Source organism: Ornithorhynchus anatinus, chromosome 6 (genome assembly GCF_004115215.2).
Source record: "Ornithorhynchus anatinus isolate Pmale09 chromosome 6, mOrnAna1.pri.v4, whole genome shotgun sequence".
In the NCBI taxonomy this organism is placed as follows: domain Eukaryota; kingdom Metazoa; phylum Chordata; class Mammalia; order Monotremata; family Ornithorhynchidae; genus Ornithorhynchus; species Ornithorhynchus anatinus.
In genome coordinates, this window is record NC_041733.1 from 46,953,331 (window position 1) to 46,971,715 (window position 18,385).

The 18,385-nt window shown below is 60.9% G+C and overlaps 1 protein-coding gene across 1 annotated transcript in view; it reads left to right on the plus strand.

The window, feature by feature from the left end:
• The first annotated feature begins 5,324 nt into the window (after positions 1 to 5,324).
• Positions 5,325 to 18,385, plus strand: part of MED12 (mediator complex subunit 12) — a 46,119-nt gene continuing 33,058 nt past the window's right edge. Inside the window, exons 1-8 of the mRNA XM_039912320.1 lie at positions 5,325 to 5,473; positions 6,954 to 7,058; positions 7,959 to 8,150; positions 10,911 to 11,070; positions 13,306 to 13,472; positions 13,567 to 13,677; positions 17,681 to 17,938; positions 18,058 to 18,204. Coding sequence (XP_039768254.1) covers positions 5,375 to 5,473; positions 6,954 to 7,058; positions 7,959 to 8,150; positions 10,911 to 11,070; positions 13,306 to 13,472; positions 13,567 to 13,677; positions 17,681 to 17,938; positions 18,058 to 18,204 — 1,239 coding nt within the window. The 5' untranslated portion in view covers positions 5,325 to 5,374. The remainder of the gene's footprint in view (positions 5,474 to 6,953; positions 7,059 to 7,958; positions 8,151 to 10,910; positions 11,071 to 13,305; positions 13,473 to 13,566; positions 13,678 to 17,680; positions 17,939 to 18,057; positions 18,205 to 18,385) is intronic.

Here is an 18,385-nt window from a genome sequence, read left to right on the forward strand (position 1 = left end):
ACGGGCTCACGGTCTGATCAATGACGTCGGCATTTGTTAAAGCGCTTCCTATGTGCCGAGCACCGTTCTAAGCGCTGGGGGAGACACAGGGGAATCGGGATGTCCCATGTGGGGCTCACAGTCTTCATCCCCATTTTACAGATGAGGTCACTGAGGCCCAGAGAAGTGAAGTGACTCGCCCACAGTCGCACAGCTGACAAGGGGCGGAGCTGGGATTCGAACTCATGAGCCCTGATTCCAACGCCCAGGCTCTGTAAAATGGGGATGAAGCCTGTGAGCCCCACGTGGGACGACCTGACTCCCCCGTGTCTCCCCCCAGCGCTTAGAACGGTGCTCGGCACATAGTGAGCGCTCAACAGATACCGACGTTATTATTATTAACATTATCATTATTATTATTGACGGAATAACTATTCGTTGTTGGAGCGTCCTCTGCCCCGCAGTCAGTACGGCACACAATAAACGCTCAATAAATTCGACCGAATGACGATGTCCCCTCTTGAGAACGTGTGTTCTCAGGCCAGGACACACGTGGCTGCTCCCTCCCCTCTCCAAAGGGCGGGAAAGCCCGGGAAAGGGCGCGCCTGCGCATGCGCGCTCAGCGCCGTGCGGCCACGCCCTCTAGCGGCAAGCCACACCCTTACGTTCGGCCCCGCCCCTCGATCGTAGCCACGCCCCTTACGTTCGGCTACGTCCCTGACGTTCGGCCCCGCCCCTCACGTTCGGTTCTGCTCCTCACGCTCGGCCCCGCCCATCGCGTTAAGACACGCCCTTACGTTCGGTTACGTCACATACGTTCAGCCCCGCCCCTCACGCTCGGCCCCGCCCTTCGCTCCTGGCCCCGCCCCTCGGGCTAAGCCACTTCCCTTACGTTCGGTTACGTCCCTTCACCCCCCCCCCCCCGCTCCTCACGCTCAGTTAAGCTCCTCACGTTCGGCCCCGCCCGTCGCTCCTAGCCCCGCCCCTCGGGCTAAGCCACGCCCCTTAGTTCGGTTACGTCCCTTACGTCCAGCCCCGCCCCTCACGCTCAGTTCAGCTCCTCACGCTCGGCCCCGCCCTTCGCGTTCAGCCCCGCCCCTCACGTTCGGTTCTGCTCCTCACGCTCGGCCCCGCCCATCGCGTTAAGCCCCGCCCCTCACGTTTGGTTACGTCCCGCCCCTCACGCTCGGCCCCGCCCTGCGGGTTAAGCCACGCCCCTTAGTCCAGGTCTGATCCTCACTCTCGGCCCCGCCCATCGCGTTAAGCCACGCCCTTACGTTCGGTTACGTCACACACGTTCAGCCCCGCCCCTCTGGCTAAGCCACGCCCCTTACGTTCGGTTACGTCCCTTACGTCCGGTTACGTCCCTTACGTCCAGCTCCGCCCCTCACGCTCAGTTTAGCTCCCCACGCTCTGCCCCGCCCCCCGCGTCATTCATTCATTCCTTCATTCATTCATTCGTTCGTATTTATTGAGCGCCTGCTCTGTGCAGAGGACCGTACTAAGCGCTTGGAATGGACAAATCGGCAACAGATAGAGACAATCCCTGCCCTTCGACGGGCTCACGGTCTAATCGGGGGAGACACAAAAGCAAGACAACATAATCACCATAAATAGAATCAAGGGGTTGGACACCTCATGAACAAAATAAATAGGGTAATAAAAATCATAGATGATCAATAATAATACCCCTAATATCCATTTTTAATGTCGAATTGAATATAAAATTGAATTAACATTAATCAATAATAATGATTAGAGAAGCAGCGTGGGTCAGCGGCGAGAGCCCGGGCTGGGGAGTCAGAGGTCATGGGTTCGAATCCCTCCCTGCCACTTGTCAGCCGTGGGACTGTGGGCGAGTCACTTCGCTTCCCTGGGCCTCAGTGACCTCATCTGGAAAATGGGGATGAAGACCGGGAGCCTCACGTGGGACCACCTCATTCCCCTGGATCAATTCATTCAGTAGTATTTAATGAGCGCTTACTATGTGCAGAGCACCGTACTAAGCGCTTGGAATGGACAAATGGGCAACAGATAGAGACGGTCCCTGCCCATTGACGGGCGCACGGTCTAATCTGGGGGGAGACAGATAGACAGGTCTGTTGCCGACTTGTTCATCCCAAGCGCTTAGTACAGTGCTCTGCACATAGTAAGCGCTCAATAAAGACTATTGAATGAACGAATGAATGAACAAAGACAATAGCAATAAATAGAGCGCTTAGAACAGCGCTCTACACATAGCAAGCGCTTAACAAATACCAACATCATTATTAGAGCGGCAGCGTGGCTCAGTGGAAAGAGCCCGGGCTTGGGAGTCAGGGGTCGTGGGTTCGAATCCCGCCTCTGCCCCCTGTCAGCTGTGGGACCGTGGGCGAGTCACTTGGCTTCTCCGGGCCTCAGTGACCTCGTCTGTCAAATGGGGACGAAGAATGTGAGCCTCCCGTGGGACAACCCGACGACCCTGCATCTCCCCCAGCGCTTAGAACGGTGCTCGGCACAGAGTGAGCGCTTAACAAATACCAACATTATTATTAAGGGATACAAATGAGCAGAGTGTTGAGGGGAGGAGAAGGGAGAGGGGGAGGAGCAGAGGGAAAGGGGGCTCAGCCCCTCCCCTCCCTCCTTATTATCATAATTTATTTATTCAATCATAATCACTGATCACGACGATGGCATTTGTTAAGCGCTTACCGTGTGCAAAGCACTGTTCTAAGCCCCGGATACCAGGTGATCAGGTGGTCCCACTGGTCTTACTATGTGCAGAGCACTGTGCTAAGCGCTTCGAATGGACAACCGGGCAACAGTGACGGGCTCCCAGTCCCACAGCCGGGGGAGACGCACGGCAGAGCAAGACGGAACAGATCACAGATTATTATCACTGCTATTCCCGCTGTTATCCATTCATTAGTATTTATTGAGCGCTTACTCTAATTATAACAAGGTTGGTATTTGTTAAGCGCTTACTATGTGCAGGGCGCCGTTCCAAGCGCTGGGGGAGATCCAGGGTCGTCGGGTCGTCTCACGTGAGGCTCCCAGTCTTCATCCCCATTTGACAGGCGAGGTCACCGAGGCCCAGGGAAGGGAAGCGACTCGCCCACGGTCCCCCAGCCGACAAGTGGCAGAGCGGGGATTCGAACCCACGACCCCTGACTCCCAAGCCCGGGCTCTTTCCACTGAGACGCGCCTGTGCAGAGCACTGGGCCAAGCGCTCGGAATGTACGGTTCGGCAACAGGTAGAGACGACCCCTGCCCACTGACGGGCTTACGGTCTAATCGGGGGAGAATCATTATCGTCATTAGTATTATGGCATTTGCTGAGCGTTTGCCGTGTGCCAGGCACCGTACTGAGCGCTGGGGTGGACACGGGCAAATCGGGTGGGACGCGGTCTCCGTCCCGGGGGGGGCTCACAATCTCCATCCCTATTTTAGAGACTGGTAATAATGATAATAATGATAATGGTCGTATTTGTTAAGGTTCCCACATTATTATTAATAATAAAAACGCTCGTTAAGCCCTTACTATGCGCCAGGCACTGTTCTAAGCACCGGAATAGATACAAGTCCATCAGGTCGGACACGGTTCCTGTTCCACGTAACTGTAGTGATAATTAATAATAGGGTTTGTTAAGCCCTTACTAGGTGCCAAGCACTGTCCTAAGCTCTGGGATCGATACAAGGTCATCGTTTTGGACGCAGTCCCTGTCCCACGTGGGGCTCCTAGCCTTCATCCCCATTTTCCAGATGAGGTCACGGAGGCCCAGAGAATTGAATAATAACGTTGGTGTTCGTTAAGCGCTTACTATGTGCAGAGCACTGTTCTAAGCGCTGGGGGAGAGACAGGGTCATCAGGTTGTCCCCCGTGAGGCTCCCAGTTCATCCCCATTTTACGGATGAGGTCACGGAGGCCCGGAGAAGCGAAGAGACTCGCCCACGGTCACACGGCTGACAAGCGGCAGAGCGGGGAGTCGAACTCATGACCCCTGGCTCCGAAGCCCGGGCTCTTTCCACTGAGCCACGCTGTGGGAGGATCAGAACCCAGGACCTTCTTCCACACCACTTCGAACCTGTCTGTAGTTTACGGTAACGTCTGTTTCCTCCCCTCTAAGACTGGCCACTGGTTGTGGGTAGGGAATGTGTCTGCTTATCGGTGTATCGTCCTCTCCCGAGCGCTTAGCCCAGTGCTCTGACTACAGTAAGCGCTCAATAAAGACGAATGAATGTCTAGTCTTTGCTGTCTTGTCCTCTCCCAAGCGCTCAGTACAGTGCTCTGCCCACAGTGAGCGCTCAATAAATACGAATGAATGAATGAATGTCTAGTCTTTGCTGTCTTGTCCTCTCCCAAGCGCTCAGTACAGTGCTCTGCCCACAGTGAGCGCTCAATAAATACGAATGAATGAATGAAAGTCTCTTTATTGTTGTCTTGTCCTCTCCCAAGCGCTCAGTACAGTGCTCTGCCCACAGTGAGCGCTCAATAAAGATGAATCTTTGCTGTCTTGTCCTTTCCCAAGCGCTCAGTACAGTGCTCTGCCCACAGTAGGCGCTCAATAAATACGAATGAATGAATGAAAGTCTCTTTATTGTTGTGTGGTCCTCTCCCAAGCGCTCAGTACAGTGCTCTGCCCACAGTGAGCGCTCAATAAATACGAATGAATGAATGAAAGTCTCTTTATTGTTGTCTTGTCCTCTCCCAAGCGCTCAGTACAGTGCTCTGCCCACAGTAAGCGCTCAATAAATACGAATGAATGAATGAAAGTCTCTTTATTGTTGTGTTGTCCTCTCCCAAGCGCTCAGTACAGTGCTCTGCCCACAGTGAGCGCTCAATAAATACGAATGAATGAATGAAAGTCTCTTTATTGTTGTGTTGTCCTCTCCCAAGCGCTCAGTACAGTGCTCTGCCCACAGTAGGCGCTCAATAAATACGAATGAATGAACGAACGTCTCTTTATTGTTGTCTTGTCCTCTCCCAAGGGCTTATACCGACGCTCTCCGCTCCAGCAGCTTCCTGAGGACAGGGAGTCCTCGTCTTCCTTCGGCCATTTCCGGCACCGTTCGGCCGTTTCCGTCGACGTTCGGCGGTTTCCGCCTGCGTTCGGCTGTCTCCCCCTTCGTTCGGCCATTTCCGCCACCGTTCGGCCGTTCCCGCCTCCTTCCGGCCCTTTCCGCCGCGCCCCCGTCGCCGTTCGACCCTTTCCGCCTTCGTTCGGCCATTTCCGCTTTCGTTCGGCCGTTCCCGCCTCCGTTCGGCCGTTTCCGCCGCGCCCCCCGGCGCCGTTCGGCCGTTTCCGCCGCGCCCCCCGGCGCCGTTCGGCCGTTTCCGCCTGCGTTCGGCCTTTTCCGCCGCGCCCCCGGCGCCGTTCGGCCGTTTCCGCCGTCCCCCTTGTTGTGGCCGGGCAAGATGGCGGCTTTCGGGGTCCTGAGCTACGAGCACCGGCCCCTGAAGCGGCCGCGCCTGGGCCCGCCCGACGTCTACCCGCAGGACCCCAAGCAGAAGGAAGTGAGGCCCGGGGAGGCCCTGGCCGGGCCGGGGGCGGGGGGGGGGGCCCACGCCGCACGGGGGAGGGGAGGGGGGAGGGAAGGGAAGGGAAGGGGTCCCGCCTTCTGCAGAGGAGGAGGACCTGAGGTTGGGGGGTGGGGTGGCCTTAGCGCTGAGGATTATGGGAGTCTTGCCTCCTGAAGTTGGGGGGGCGGGGGGGTCCACAGAGCTGAGGGAGGGGGGGTCCCAAAACCGGGGGGGGGGGCCTCCCACCTCCTGCAGCTGAGAAGGACCTGAGGATGGGGGGGGGTCTTTAGCGCTGAGGATTGTGGGAGTCTTGCCAACTGGAGTTGGGGGGGGTCCCAGAGAGGAGGGGGAGGGGAGAGGAGGGGGAGGGGGTCCTTTAGCTGAGGGGAAGGGGGGCCCCAAAATGAGGGGGGGCTGGGGGGGGTCCCAAAACTGGGGGGGGGGGGCGTGTCACTTCCTGCAGCTGAGAGGGACCTGAGGGTGAGGGGGGGCGTTAGCGCTGAGGATTGTGGGAGTCATGCCAACTGGAGTTGGGGGGGGGTATCTTAGCCGAGGGGAAGGGGGGCCCAAAAATGAGAGGGGACTGGGGGGCCCAAATCTGAGGGGGGAGGGTGTGTCACTTCCTGCAGCTGAGAGGGACCTGAGGGTGAGGGGGGCTTTAGCGCTGAGGATTGTGGGAGTCTCGCCACCTGGAGTTGGGGGGGGTCCCAGAGAGGAGGGGGGAGGGGAGAGGAGGGGGAGGGGGTCCCTAAAATGAGGGGGGACCGGGGGTCCCAAAACTGAGGGGGGGCGTGTCACCTACGGCTGAGGAGGACCTGAGGATGGGGGGGGGGTCGTTAGCGCTGAGGATTGTGGGAGTCTTGCCGACTGGAGTTGGGGGGGGGGGTCCCCGAGCCGAGGAGGGGGAAGGGGGTCCCAGAGCTGAGGGGAGGCCATGGTGGGGGGCGGTCCTCGAGCTGGGGAAGGGGGGGGTCCCAGAAGGGGAGGCCGTGGGCGGGGGTCCCCATCTCCTGCAGCCGAGGAGGACCTGGGGAGGTGGGGGGGTCTTTAGCCTTGAGGATTGTGGGAGTCCCGCCTCCTGGAGTTGGGGGGGGTGGTCCCCAGAGCTGAGGAGGAGGGGATGGGGAAGGGGGTCCCTGAGCCGAGGGGGAGGGGAGAGGTGGGGGTCCCGGAGCTGAGGTGGGGGGCGTCCTGCCTTCTGCAGCTGAGGAGGAACTGCGGGGGGGGGGGGGGGGTCCTTAGCGCTGAGGATTGTGCGAGTCTTGTCTCCTGGAGTTGGGGGGTCCCAGAGCTGAGGGGAGGGGGAAGGGAGTCCAGAGCTGGGGGGGTTGGGGGTCCCCACCTCCTGCAGCTGAGGAAGACCTGTGGGGGGGAGGGGGTGTCAGCGCTGGGGATGGTGGGGGGCTCCGCCTCCCGGAGCCGGGGGCCGCGGGGGTCCCGGAGCTGAGGTCGGGGGTCTTCCCTCCCCGCGTAGGACGAGCTGACGGCCCTCAACGTCAAGCAGGGATTCAACAACCAGCCGGCCGTGTCCGGGGACGAGCACGGCAGCGCCAAGAACGTCAACTTCAACCCCGCCAAGGTGACCCGCACCCGCATCCCGGCCCCGGCCCGGGGGGCGTCCGACCCCGCCGGTGGGGGGGGGGGGAGAGCCAGGGCATTTACTGACCTTATTGGCTTAGAGAGGCCGCCCCCCCCCCCCCCGGGGGATAGAGCCAGGGCCTGGGACTGCGAAGGACCCGGGTTCTAATCCCGGCTCCGCCCTCGCCCGCCCCGTGACCTCGGCCCAGTCACTTCCCTTCCCTGCGCCTCAGTGACCTCATCTGTACGACGGGGGTGAGGACCGTCGGCCCCACGGGGGCCAACCTGCCGACCTCGTGTCTCCCCCGGCGCTTCCAACGGTGCCCGGCCCCTAGTAAGCGCTTAACAGACACCGGCGTTATCACCATCATCGTTTTCTGGGCCTCGGTTCTCTCATCTGCCAAATGGGGATGGAGTCCGCGAGCCCCCAGTGGGACGGGGACCGCGGCCCACCCGACCTGCCGGTGTCCGCCCCGGCGCTCGGTACGGTGCCTGGCACGTAGCAGGCAGTTAAATATCAGAATCGTTATTATTGCCGAGCGCTTGCTTCGAGAAGCAGCCCGGCGTGACGGGCGGTGGGTGGCCTAGCCTGGGGTCCGGGAGGACCCGGGTTCTGATCCCGGCCCCGCCCGCCGCGCGACCTCGGGCGAGCCGCCTCCCTTCCCTGGGCCTCCGTTCCCTCGCCCGACGGGTTCGCCGGTCTCCCCGGCGCTCGGTCCGGCGCCCGGCCCCTGGCGGGCGCCTTCACGGACCCCGTAACGATAACCGCGGCCTCGCTCCCCCCGCCCGTCGAGCCGGGGGCGGGGCCCGCCGGCGGACCCCGCAACGGCGTCTCGGCCCGCGGCGGGCGCTCGGTAAGTAGGAGCGGGCCGACGGAGGGTCCCGCGTGTCGCCCCCCCAGATCAGCTCGAACTTCAGCAGCATCATCGCGGAGAAGCTGCGGTGCAGCACCTTGCCGGACACCGGCCGGCGGAAGCCGCAGGTCAACCAGAAGGACAACTTCTGGCTGGTCACCGCCCGCTCCCAGAACGCCATCAACGCCTGGTTCACCGACCTGGCCGGCACCAAGCCCCTCCTCCACCTGGCCAAGAAGGTACGTACCGAGCGCCCGCCGGCCACGGGCCGAGCGCCGCGGAGCCGGAGGCGGCCACCGTCCCCGCCCGCCGACCGTCCCGAGGCGCCCGGCGGAACCGCGATCTCTCCCCCGATGAGACCGTGCGCCCGTCCGACGGCGGGGACCGTCTCTACCTGTCGCCGGCTCGTTCGTTCCGAGCGCTTGGTACGGTGCTCCGCGCGTAGTAGGCGCTCGGTAAATACTATCGAATGAATGGATGGATGACCGGTAGGCGAGGCGGCCGTTACCGAGAGCGGGGCGTTGGCGACGCGCTCCCTCGGTGCCCGGCGCCGTCCCGAGCGCCGGGTCCCACGTGAGTCTCCCGGTGTCCATCCCCGTCTTGCGGATGAGGTCGCCGGGGCCCGGAGAGGGGACGGGACGGGCCCGGGGTCCCACAGCGGACGAGCGGAGGCGGCGGGATGGGGATTGGAACCCGCGACCTCTGACTCCCGAGCCCGGGCTCGCGCCGCCGCCCCTCTGACGGAAACGGTCGGGTCTACCGAGCGCTGACCGTGCGCGGAGCGCTGGGCCGAGCGGCGGGGGGGAGGTCGAGAGAGGGACGGGAATGGTCGTATTTGTTGAGCGCCTCCCGTGTGCAGGCGCTGCGCCGAGCGCTCGGGAGAGGAGAACGGACGCGTCCCCGAAGGGGGCGGGTAGAGGCCGGGCCTGGGAGTCCGAAGGTCCCGGGTTCTGATCCCGGCTCCGCCCCCGGCGTGCCGGGTGACCTCGGACCGGTCACCTCACTCCTCCGGGCGCTTAGCACAGCGCCCGACGCACAGGAAGCGCCTCCCAAGTACGGTACAGTGCTCTGCGCGTAGTAAGCGCTCAGCGCGGCTCGGTGGAAAAGAGCCCGGGCTTCGGAGTCAGAGGTCATGAGTTCGACTCCCGGCCCTGCCACTCGCCGGCTGTGTGCCTGTGGGCGAGTCGCTTCACTTCTCTGGGCCTCAGTGACCTCATCTGTCGAACGGGGATGAAGACCGGGAGCCCCACGTGGGACGACCCGATTCCCCTCGGTCTCCCCCAGCGCTTAGAACGGTGCTCGGCACCTAGTAAGCGCTTAACGAATACCAGCGTTATTATTATCATCATTATTATTAATAAATGCTACGGAATTATCCTCCGGGCCTCAGCGACCCCGCTCGCTGTCCTCTGCCGCAGTCCTCCGAATGGCGATGATCCTCTCGAGGGCGGGGAACGCGTCCGGCTGTCGTCCAACGGGACCCCCCCACCCCCACCCCGGGCGCCCGGGAGGCGCTCGGTAGATGCGGCCGAAGGAACGGCGGGTGGCGGCCCGGGAGGCGGGGGACCCGGCTTCTCCTCCCGGCCGCGCCCTGGTGTCCGCCGCGGGGCCCCGGCGGAGTCGCTTCACCGGGCCTCGGTCTTCTCATCTCTGAAACGGGGATCCGGCGGTTTCATCCGGCGCCCGCTGGGTGCCCGGCACCGTGGCCAACGGCCGGAACGGACGGTCGGGCCACGGAGAGAGACGGTCGCGGGCCCCCGACGGGCTCGCGGCCTAAGCCCGGCTCTGCCGCCCGTCTGCCGCGTGGCCTCGGGCGAGGCGCTTCACCCCTCCGGGCCTCGGTTCCCTCATCTGGAAAACGGGGCCGGAGACCGCGGCCAACCCCGTTAGCTTGGGTCCGCCCCACCGCCTACTACGGTGTCCGGCGCTTAACTACTACTCATTCTCGTGGCTCAGTGGTAAGAGCCTGGGCTTCGGAGTCAGAGGTCGCGGGTTCGACGCCCGGATCCGCCGCTCGTCGGCTGTGTGGCCGTGGGCGAGTCGCCTCACTTCTCTGGGCCTCAGTTCCCTCATCTGTAAAATGAGGATGAGGCCTGTGAGCCCCAAGTGGGACGACCTAATTCCCTTGTATCTACCCCGGCGCTTAGAACGGTGCTCGGCACATAGTAAGCGCCTGACAGATCCCAACATTAGAGAAGCAGCGTGGCTCAGTGGAAAGAGCACGGGCTTTGGAGTCAGAGGTCATGGGTTCGAATCCCAGCTCTGCCACGCGTCAGCTGGGGGACTGTGGGCGAGTCACCTCGCTTCTCTGGGCCTCGGTGACCTCATCTGTAAAATGGGGATTAAGACCGTGAGCCCCACGTGGGACGACCCGATTCCCCCGTGTCTACCCCGGCGCTTAGAACGGTGCTCTGCACATAGTAAGCGCTTAACCAATACCAACATTCTTCTTCTTCTTCTTCTTCTTCTTCTTATCAGCCAACCCCATTTGCTCGGCTCCACCCCAGGGCTTAGTACAGTGTCCGGGGCTTAACAACCGCCATTATCGTTTTTATTATTATTATTATCATCGCATCCCATTTGCTTGGATCCACCTCAGCGCTTAGCGCAGCGTCCTGCGCTCCCCAACTACTATTATTGCTATTATCGTCCAACCCCGTTGGCTCGGATCCAGCCCAGCGCTTAGCGCAGCGGCCGGCGCTCCCCAGCTACTATTGTTGCTATTATCGTCCAACCCCGTTGGCTCGGATCCACCCCAGCGCTTAGCGCAGCGGCCGGCGCTCACCAGCTACTTTTATCCCAACTGTTGTCGTCCCACCCCATTTGGTTGGACCCACCCCGGCGCCTCGCGACGATGCCGACGGTCACTCCGACCGCGCCCGGGGGGGGGGTCGGGGACCGCCCGGGGGCCCGGCCCGGCGCTTAGCGGAGCGGGCGGCCGCGCCGGCGACCTCTCACGGCGCCCGCCGGCCGGCCCGCCCGCCCGCCTCCGCCCGCAGGTGCCCATTTTCAGCAAGAAGGAGGAAGTGCTGGGCTACCTGGCCAAGTACACGGTGCCGGTCATGAGGGCGGCCTGGCTCATCAAGATGACCTGCGCCTACTACGCCGCCATCACCGAGACCAAGGTCAAGAAGAGACACGTCATCGACCCCTTCATAGGTGAGCGCCGCCCCGGGCCTCGGTTTCCTCCCCCGGACCCCGGGGACCCCGTTAACCTGGCTCCGTCGACCCCGGCTCTCTTAAGAAGCGCTTAGAAGGTACCCTGGTAGTTACGATCGTTACGACGATTAATGATAAGGTTGGGACTTGTTAAGCGCTTACTGTGCGCCGAGCACCGTACCGAGCGCTGGGGGAGATCCGGGGTCATCGGGTCGTCCCGCGGGAGGCTCGCGGTCTTCAGCCCCATTTTACAGATGAGGGAACTGAGGCTCAGAGAAGGGAAGTGACTCGCCCCCGGTCCCACAGCTGTAATAATAACGCTACTGATGATCAGTACCGTTACAAAGAGTGAGAGCCCCAAGTGGGACGGGGACCGTGTCCGACCCGATCGACCCGCATCTGTCCCGGCCCTTGGAATAGTATTTGGCACGGGATGATGGTGTCGGTGTCGATGAAGCGCTCACTACGTGCCGAGCACCGTTCTGAGCGCTGGGGGAGATGGAGGGTCATCGGGTCGTCCCACGGGAGGCTCACGGTCTTCATCCCCATCTTACGGATGAGGGAACCGAGGCACCGAGAAGCGACGCGCCCCCGTCGCCCGGCTGACAGGTGGCGGAGCCGGGATTGGAACCCATGACCTCTGGCTCCCAACCCCGGGCTCTTTCCCCTGAGCCGCGCTGCCTCTCTGAGGGAGAGCCCCAAGTGGGACGGGGACTGTGTCCGATGTGCCTATAGCTCCTATCCACCCCGGTGCTCGGAATAGCGCTCGGCACGTAAAAAGCGCCATTATCATTATTATTATTATTATCGTCGTTATTACGAGCGTGAGCCCCACGGGGGACGGGGACTGTGTCCGACCTGATTAACCCGTATTTACCCCAGTGTTTAGAATAGTGCTCGGCACATTAAAAGCGCCATAATCATTATCGTTATCATTATTATTATGAGCGTGAGCCCCACGGGGGACGGGGACTGTGTCCGACCTGATCAACCCGTATTTACCCCAGTGTTTAGTGCTCGGCGCATTAAAAGCGCCATAGTCATTATCATTATCATTATTACGAGCGTGAGCCCCACGGGGGACGGGGACTGTGTCCGACCTGATCAACCCGTACCCACCCCGGTGCTCAGGATAGTGCTCGGCACGTACAAAGTGCTTAAAAAGTGCCACGGTTATTAGTATTAAAATTATTATTAAGAACGCAAGCCCCGTGCGGGACAGGGACTGCGTCCTACCTCATTAACTCGCATCTACCCCAGCGCTTAGAATAGCGTCCGGCGCAAAGAAAGTGCCACGGTAATCATTAGTATGATAATTATCATTGAGAGCGCGAGCCCCGTGGGGGACGGGGACCGTGTCCGACCCGATTAACTCGCACCTACCCCGGCCCTGAGAATAGTGCTCGGCGCATAAAAGGTGTCACGATAACGATGACGACAATAACGGTATTATTATTTGCTACGATTAAGAGTGCGAACCCCATGTGGGACGGGGACCGCGTCCAACGAGATCAACTCGCGCTTACCGCGGCGCTTCGACCAGTGCTCGGCGCGGAAGAAGCGCCGTCGTCATAATGATCCTGGTTATTTTTACGAGCGGGAGCCCCACGTGGGGCAGGGACTGGATTCGACCTGACTCGAATCCACCCCAGCGCTCAGAGTCGTCCCCGGCACTTAATGAGCACGTAAAAAGTGCCGTGGTTATCGTCATCGTCATCACCATTACTGATAAGACCGCCGGCCCCACGTGGGACGGGGACCGCGTCCGCCCCGATTAACTCGCGTCTGCCCCGGCGCTTTGAATGGCGCTCGGCACGTAAAAAGGGCCGTCGTAACGGTTACTGTCGGTAGCGTGACTTCGGCCGCCGGTCCCATGTGGGACGGGGACTGTCTCCGACCTGACTCGTATCCACCCCGGCGCTTAGAGCAGGGCTCGGCACTCAACGAGCGCCTGAAAAGCGCCCTGATTACCCTCGTCGTCACTGAGAGCGCGAGCCCCCCGACGGACTCGCCCGTCCCCCCGGCGTTTCGGCCCGTACTGGGTCGGGGTCCGGCACCCGATGGAGAAGCGGCTCGGCGGGCGGGGTCGCGGGTCCCGGTCCCGCCCCGGCCGCTCGGCTTCCCCGGGCCTCGGCCGCGAGACGGGGGCGGAGCCCGGGAGCCCCGTCGGGTGGGGCGCGGGGCCGGGGGGCGGCGGGCGCCGGCGCGTGGTAAGGGTCCCGCCGCCCCCCGCAGAGTGGACGCAGATCATCACCAAGTACCTGTGGGAGCAAGTGCAGAAGATGGCGGACTTCTACCGGCCGGGGGGCTGCGGCTCGGCCCCGGGCCCCCCGCCCCACGACGTGGAGGTGGCCCTGCGGCAGTGGGAGTACAACGAGAAGCTGGCCATGTTCATGTTCCAGGTGGGGCCGGGGGGCGGCGGGGCCGGGGCGGGGGGGTCCCCGACCTCCCGCAGTCCCCCCGACCTCCGACCTCTGACCCCGCGGGCGGGCCCAGGACGGCATGCTGGACCGGCACGAGTTCCTCACCTGGGTCCTGGAGTGTTTCGAGAAGATCCGGCCGGCCGAGGACGAGCTGCTGAGGTTGCTGCTCCCCCTGCTGCTGCGGGTGAGGGCCCCCCCCCCCCCCCCCCGCCCCGGGACTACTTACTAGACGCCGTCCCGAGCGCCCGGGGCTCGGTGGCGGGAGCCCGGGCTGGGGAGTCGGAGGTCACGGGTTCCAGTCCCGGCTCGGCCGCCCGTCGGTCGGGGCAAGTCAGGTCTCCGGGCCTCGGTTCCCTCGTCGGGAAAATGGGGACGAAGCCCGGGAGCCCCACGCGGGACGACCCGGTGACCCCGTATCTCCCCCGGCGCTTAGAACAGTGCCCTGCACGTAGTGAGCGCCTGACAGACGCCGACGTCGTCGCTGATCTCCCCCCCCCCCCCCGCACCCCGTCGCGGGAACCGGGGCCCGGAGGAGGGAAGCGGCCGGCCCGGGGTCACCCGGCAGACGAGGGGACCTTCCGAGGCCCGCGGGAGGAGCGTCCGGGGTCCCGGGTTCTAATCCCGGCCCGCGCCCGCCCGGGCGGGCGGCTTCGCGTCTCGGGGCCTCGGGGACCTCAGCTGGAAAACGGGGATGGAGACGGGCGGCCCCACGGCGGGACGGCCCCGTCGGCTCGGATCTGCCCCCGGCGCTCGGGACGGTGGTCGGCACGGAGGAGGCGCTTAACGAATCCCCTAGTGGTGGTGATCGTTTTTATGATTATCGCTATTAGATGACTTTACAGTAAAAACCGTATGATTTGTAATAAGGAACGAATGCAGAGTAAGCACTTAGGTGCCCCGGCGATAGTGAACACGTGCATAGTAAGCGCCTAACAGATCCCGGCGGAATGACTGTTGTCATTATTAAACGTGTCTTAAAAATGAGAATTTTTAACAACGAACGATTACGTAGTAGGCACTTAAATGCCACAGTAATGACGAACGGACGCGTAGGAAGCGCCTAACAGATCCCGTAAGAATAACTGTTATCATTATTATTAAATAAGTGTCTTAAAAATGGGAATTTTTAACAATGAACGATTCCGTAGTAGGCACTGAAATGCCCCAGTAATGATGAACGGACGCGTAGTAAGCGCCTAACGGATCCCGTAAAATAATCGTTATTATTATTATTATTAAATAAGTGTCTTAAAAATGAGAATTTTTAATAACGAACGGTTACATAGCAGGCACTTTAATGCCCCAGTAATGATGAACGAACGCGTAGTAAGCGCCTAACAGATCCCGTAAGAATAATTGTTATTATTATTATTAAATAGGTGTCTTAAAAATGAAACCTTTTAACGATGAACGATTCCGTAGTAGGCACTGAAATGCCACAGTAACAATGAACGGACGCGTAGTAAGCGCCTAGCAGATCCCATAATAATAATTATCATTATTATTGAATAAGTGTCTTAAAAATGAGAATTTTTAACAACGAACAATTCCACGGTAGGCACTGAAATGCCCCAGTGATGATGAACGAATGCATAGTAAGCGCCTAACGGATCCCATAAGAATAATTGTTATTCTTATTGAATAAGTGTCTTAAAAATGAGAATTTTTAACAATGAGCGATTCCACGGTAGGCACTCGAATGCCCCAGTGATGATGAACGAATGCATAGTAAGCGCCTAACGGATCCCATAAGAATAATTGTTGTTGTTATTAAATAAGTGTCTTAAAAATGATCATTTTTAACAATGAGCGATTACATAGTAGGCACTGAAATGCCACAGTGCTAATGAACAGATGCCTGGCACGAGCTTAACAGATCCCACGATAATGATCATCAGCGTTATTATGAAATGCGTTTTAGAAATCATCGTTTCTAACGATGAACGGTTACAGAGTAAGCGCTTAAATGCCACAGTGAGAATGACCAAATACACAGTGAGAGCGTAACAGATCCCAGAGTAACAACAATTAAATAAGTGTCTTAAAAATGATCATTTTGAACAACGAACAATTACATAGTAAGCACCGAAATGCCACGGTGGTAATGAACAGATACATGGCAAGCGCTTAACAGATCCCGTAATAATGATTATTAGTGTTATCATTAAACGTGTCTTACAAACGATGATTTTTAGCAATGAACGGTCACATAGTAAGCGCTTAAACGCCACAGTGAGGATGAACAAGTACACAGTAAGCGTGTAACAAATCCCATAGTAATAATAATTAAAGAAGTGGCTCCAAAATGATCATTTTTAACAAGGAACAATGACGTAGTGAGCACCGAAATGCCACGGTAATAACGAACGAACGCATAGTGAGCGCAGTGACAATAGGGAAGGAGCGTGGCTCAGTGGCAAGAGCCCGGGCTGGGGAGTCGCAGGTCCTGGGTTCGAATCCCGGCTCCGCCGCTCGTCCGCTGTGTGACCGTGGGCGGGTCACTTCACTTCCCTGGGCCTCGGTGACCTCGTCTGTCAAATGGGGATGAAGACGGCGAGCCCCACGAGTGGATGAACTGATCACCTTATATCCCCCCCCCGCCCCCCCCCCAGCGCTTAGAACGGTGCTTGGCACATAGGAAGCGCCTAACGGATGCCGTTATTATTAAGTAATTATCGTTATCACACGAGCGTCTTCAAAAACGATAATTTCTAACAGTGAACGGTCACAGAGTTAGCACTGACATGCCACGGTAATAATGAACGAACGCGTAGTAGGCGCTTAACACATCCTATGATGATCATCATTATTATTAATTAAGAGTCTTAAAAATGATCACTTTTCACAGTGAACAGTTACAGAGTAAGCACGGAAATGCCACGGTAATAATGAACGAATGCGTAGTAGGCGCTTAACAAATCCCATAATGATAATTATTATTGTTAAGGCCGAGTCTGAAAAAATGATAACTTTTAACAGTGAACAATTGCATAGTAAGCACACGGGAATGACGAACAGATTGCATAGTGACCGCTTAACAAATCCCGTAATAATAATATTAAATGTGTCTTTCAAAATCGTAATTTTTAACATCGGACGAATACGTGGCGAGCGCGTCAGAAAGCCCGTAATGGTAATCATGGAAGGAATGTATTAAAGATGATGATTCTTAACGGTGAGCAAACGCAGAGTAAGCGCTTAACGAATGCCAGCATGACGAGGAACGAATGCGTGGCGAGCGCTGAACGGATCCCGTAATCACTGTTTTTAAATAAATAAATACGTTCAACTACGTGGCTCAGCGGCAAGAGCCCGGGCCCGGACGGCAGGAGCCGTGGGTTCGACTCCCGCCTCCGCCGCTCGTCAGCTGGGTGACCCCGGGCGAGTCACCTCACCTCCCTGGGCCTCGGTTCCCCTCGTGGGTAGAACGGGGATGAGGACCGCGACGGGGGCCGGTCTCGTGACCTCGCGCGGCGATGATAACGTCGGTACCCGTTAAGCGCTTACTACGTGCAGGGCACCGTTCCGAGCGCCGGGGCGGATGGAGGGAGGTGAAGTCGTCCCCCGCGGGGCTCGCAGCCTTCATCCCCGTTTTCCAGACGAGGCGACCGAGGCCCAGAGAAGCGAGGCGCCTCGCCCACGGTCGCCCCGGCCGACCGGTGGCCGGGCCGCGATCCGAACCCGTGACCTCCGCCTCCCGAGCCCGGGCTCTCCCCGCCGGGCCGCGCCGCCCTTCGAACGGCGCCCGGCGTCGTCATCGGAATCGTCGGGGCGTTTATTAAAAGCGTGGCTCAGTGGCAAGGGCCCGGGCTCGGGAGGCGGAGGTCACGGGTTCGGCTCCCGGCCCCGCCGGCCGTGGGACCGCGGGCCGGTCGCTCGGCTCCCCCGGGCCTCGGTTCCCTCATCTGGAGAACGGGGATTGCCCGGGAGCCCCGCGTGGGCCGACCCGACGACCCCGCGTCTCCCCCAGCGCGCGGGACGGGCGCTTGACGGGTACCGTCGTGGTTGTTAAAAGCGCCCGAAGTAGATGGGGCGAACGGAGCCGGCGGCGGGAGGGGCCCGGGAGGGGGCCGGCGCACAGGGCCGGAGGAAGGGACGACGGGAAGGGGCCGTCCGGGGCGGGCCGGTGCCGCGGCCCCTCGGGGTGACCCCGCTCCGTCCGTCCGTCCGTCCCCCCCCCCCCGCAGTACTCGGGCGAGTTCGTGCAGTCGGCCTACCTGTCCCGCCGCCTGGCCTACTTCTGCACCCGGCGTCTGGCCCTGCAGCTGGACGGCGCCGGCGGCCACCCCGCGCACGGCCCGGCCGGCCCGGCCCCCGCCGCCCTGCCCCCGGCCGCCCCGGCCCCCCAGCCCCCGCCCGCCCCGGCGCCCCCGACGCCCTTCAGCGACCTGCTCCTCTGCCCCCAGCACCGCCCGCTGGTCTTCGGGCTCAGCTGCCTCCTGCAGGTAGGTCGGGGGCGGCCGGGGGGCGGCCGGGGGTCCCGGCGGGGGGCTGGGGGGGGGGGGGGGGGTCCCTCCCGACGAGCCCCCTCCCTCCGCCCCCGTCTCTCCGTCTCCTCCGGCAGAGCATTCTCCTGTGCTGCCCCAGTGCCCTGGTCTGGCACTACTCGCTGACCGACAGCCGCATCAAGACGGGCTCGCCCCTGGACCACCTGCCCATCGCGCCCTCCAATCTGCCCATGCCCGGCGGGAACTCCGCCTTCACCCAGCAGGTCGGCCCGCCCCGCCCGTGCCCCTCCTTCCCCGGGCCTCGGTCGCCTCACCCGGAGAGAGGGCGGGCGCCGCCGCGGCGTCCGGGCCGTCGGGCCGGTCCCCCGGGGAGCTCGCCGTCCTCGCCCGCGTCGGGCTCACGGGGCGGACCGGGGCCGCCGTCGGGGACCCGGGACCCCCCCG